The following is a 2,658-nucleotide window of genomic DNA, read 5'->3' as shown; positions in this document are numbered from 1 at the left end:
TTTCTATATAAAAGTTATGCGTTTTGCGGGTTTCCTCCGTGTCCAGATCCATTCTTGAAATGCCAACGTTTCGTGAACTGATACTGTATCAGGCTGCTTTTCGCCCTGATGAAGTGGACTGCAAGATTCACGAAATGTTGGAGGAAACCCGCGAAACGCATAACTTTTAATATATATATGTGTGTGTGTGTGTGTGTGTGTGTGTGTGTGTGTGTGTGTGTGTGTGTGTGTGTGTATTTTTTTCTCAAGATCAAATTTCTACTGCAATAATCACGTTCCAACACTTTTACGTGACTGCAACATAGGTATAATAATTTTTGCTGCAGTAGTTAGAAGGTGGCATAAGGATTCCTTTCTGATTCCATCATGGTAGAGTTACCGAGATAAAATACATTCACCTTCATTCACACTTTATTCGATTTTATATCTATCCTGACAGCGGAGAAACAGAAGAATATCCAATTCCTTTATACCGATGATAATAATATACATAAACGATATATTATGATGATAATGTCGATGTTTCAGGTAGCGTACTGGTGGAAAGCCGATGCCAACATACCGGAGTGTGGACGGAAGCAGCGTTTTGGATGTACCTGTTTGTGCGATCAGTCGCGGATATCTTCCCGACGACCGCTGTCGCTCTGATCGACGCAGCGGTGGTGATTGCGACAAGGGAGACGTCGTGTGGTCGCGGCGACGTAGGACGTCAATTGGCTTTCGGCTCCCTTGGTTTCGCTCTGCTAGGACCACTGACCGGCTATCTAAGCACTCTGACGAGCAACATTGGACCGGCTTATTGGCTACCTCTCGTCCTACACGCCGTATTGATGATCCTCGCGGCCATCGTTGCTTTGTCGGCGGACGGCATGCCTCTCAGTCCACCGGAATGGTGGTGGCACACGAGAAGCGGCATGCTGGCGTTGCCAATGAGCGCTGTCAAAAGATACGGCAGCGAGACCGTCGCCCTAATCTTTGTTCTGCTAGTCATGGGAACCTTTTGGAGCGCGATGGATAGCTACTTACCTTTGTAAGTGTTCGTTAAGATAGCCTCAGATCATTAAAGGAATAATTTAATTGCGATATAATGCATTCGTTTGAAATATTAAGAATTTCTTTTCTTTGACACAGGCATCTACAAAGATTAGGAGGTGATGAGCTTTCCATTGGAGTCGCTATGACCGTCGGAGCGATACCTGCGTTCTTGTTCCTCTGGAAGTCTGAACATCTTGTTGATTACTGTGGACACAGTAATCTTCTCATCACTGCCTTTACGGTGTACATAATCAGGTAGGTAAGTTTTTTCCAGTCTGATTATCGTGCGATCAGTTTAAACTGAAACAAGATCTTCGCTATGTTTTATTATTTGTCATTCGTTTTCAAAGAGTATTATTCTATGTATAAAATTCTATTGATATATACTATATTGATGAATTTGGTCAGATTCACCGGACTGAGTCTCGTATCTGATCCTTGGTGGTCTCTCATCTCGGAAGCTTTAGAAGTATTCACCTTAGGAATAATGTGGGTTACTGCCATTCTCTATCTGAGACACTTGGTACCGCGTCATTTGACCGTGACTGCCCAAGCGTGGCCTGTGATAGCTCACTTTTGCATCGGTACATTTCCAATTTGTAACTGCGACAATAAGAGAACGGACAAATAGAACTGAACTTATTAATATTAATTCTGTCTAATTAATTCATAGGTCGATGTCTCGGATCTGTCATCGGTGCTTATATCAATCTTGGCGATGAGGACATCGTACAATCATTGAGATTCGTGTTTCGTTGTATGGCGGTAGCAGCAGCCATCGTTGCCAGTCTGTATTTTGTACTGTATCATGGAATATTGAAGCCGAGATGTCATGCACATACCATCCAGGGTCCTCGTCAACCCTCCACAATCGTGCAAGGTAAGCGCAGGTGCTTTAATAGCGCGCACCTAAGCTAATCAAATTTTTAAATATACTACTTCTAACTTTAATTTTGACTTTACAAGCTGCCATAAGGGATTATGAATTGAGTAAGTGATCGAACACGCTCAAGATTTTCTATACATCTTTCAGGTTCTTCAGAACATGAATAATTTATGTGTTACCTAATAATAATATATCTTATCTACGCGGAAATCTTCAGAACTGACTTCTGATTTTAACGATAAACTGAAATACATCACGATCTGAAACAAAATCAGTTCTGCAGTATTTCCTCGAGAGATGCCCTTTTCTGCATGTATTATGGAGAACTGTGATGTTTCCGAACGCGTGCTATGTTTCTAATTTTCATCGTTTTCATAATTTTTTTTTACAATTTTACAAATATAGCAATGAATGGAAATGGAAATTACGCGCCGCTGAGAGTATACCATAATGGAATGGGCAGAAAGGGTCAATTTCGATATTGAGACGTTATCTATACGAACGAATGAAGAGTTCTAGAAACGACATTGCAACAATGATTCCACAATGCAACGTATATATGTCATCAGCGACCAAGTGCTGACCAAGTGTGTGTTTTCAAGTATTGCGCGTTGCGTCGCATTTATCGACATTTGTTAATTTAAGTCGACTCGACACTATTACTGTTTCTGTTTCTTAACGTTATTATTTAAAAGAGTTATTATCACAAGGATCACTACTTGCTCAAGTACGTTCTA

General features: G+C 41.1%; 1 protein-coding gene across 3 annotated transcripts in view; it reads left to right on the top strand.

The window, feature by feature from the left end:
- The window catches only part of LOC108755087, a 26,423-nt gene extending 23,771 nt beyond the window's left edge, over positions 1 to 2,652 (top strand). For 2 of the 3 annotated variants that reach the window (XM_018497875.1, XM_018497876.1), the window contains exons 6-11: positions 529 to 1,030; positions 1,132 to 1,290; positions 1,444 to 1,619; positions 1,709 to 1,915; positions 2,002 to 2,025; positions 2,327 to 2,652. In XM_018497875.1, coding sequence (XP_018353377.1) covers positions 529 to 1,030; positions 1,132 to 1,290; positions 1,444 to 1,619; positions 1,709 to 1,915; positions 2,002 to 2,025; positions 2,327 to 2,406 — 1,148 coding nt within the window. In that variant the 3' untranslated portion in view covers positions 2,407 to 2,652. The remainder of the gene's footprint in view (positions 1 to 528; positions 1,031 to 1,131; positions 1,291 to 1,443; positions 1,620 to 1,708; positions 1,916 to 2,001; positions 2,026 to 2,326) is intronic. The other variant, XM_018497877.1, reaches the window with a different exon arrangement.
- The last annotated feature ends 6 nt before the right edge of the window (positions 2,653 to 2,658 follow it).

Source organism: Trachymyrmex septentrionalis, unplaced genomic scaffold (assembly GCF_001594115.1).
Source record: "Trachymyrmex septentrionalis isolate Tsep2-gDNA-1 unplaced genomic scaffold, Tsep1.0 scaffold83, whole genome shotgun sequence".
NCBI classification, from domain to species: domain Eukaryota; kingdom Metazoa; phylum Arthropoda; class Insecta; order Hymenoptera; family Formicidae; genus Trachymyrmex; species Trachymyrmex septentrionalis.
This window is presented reverse-complemented; position numbering and strand designations above follow the sequence as displayed.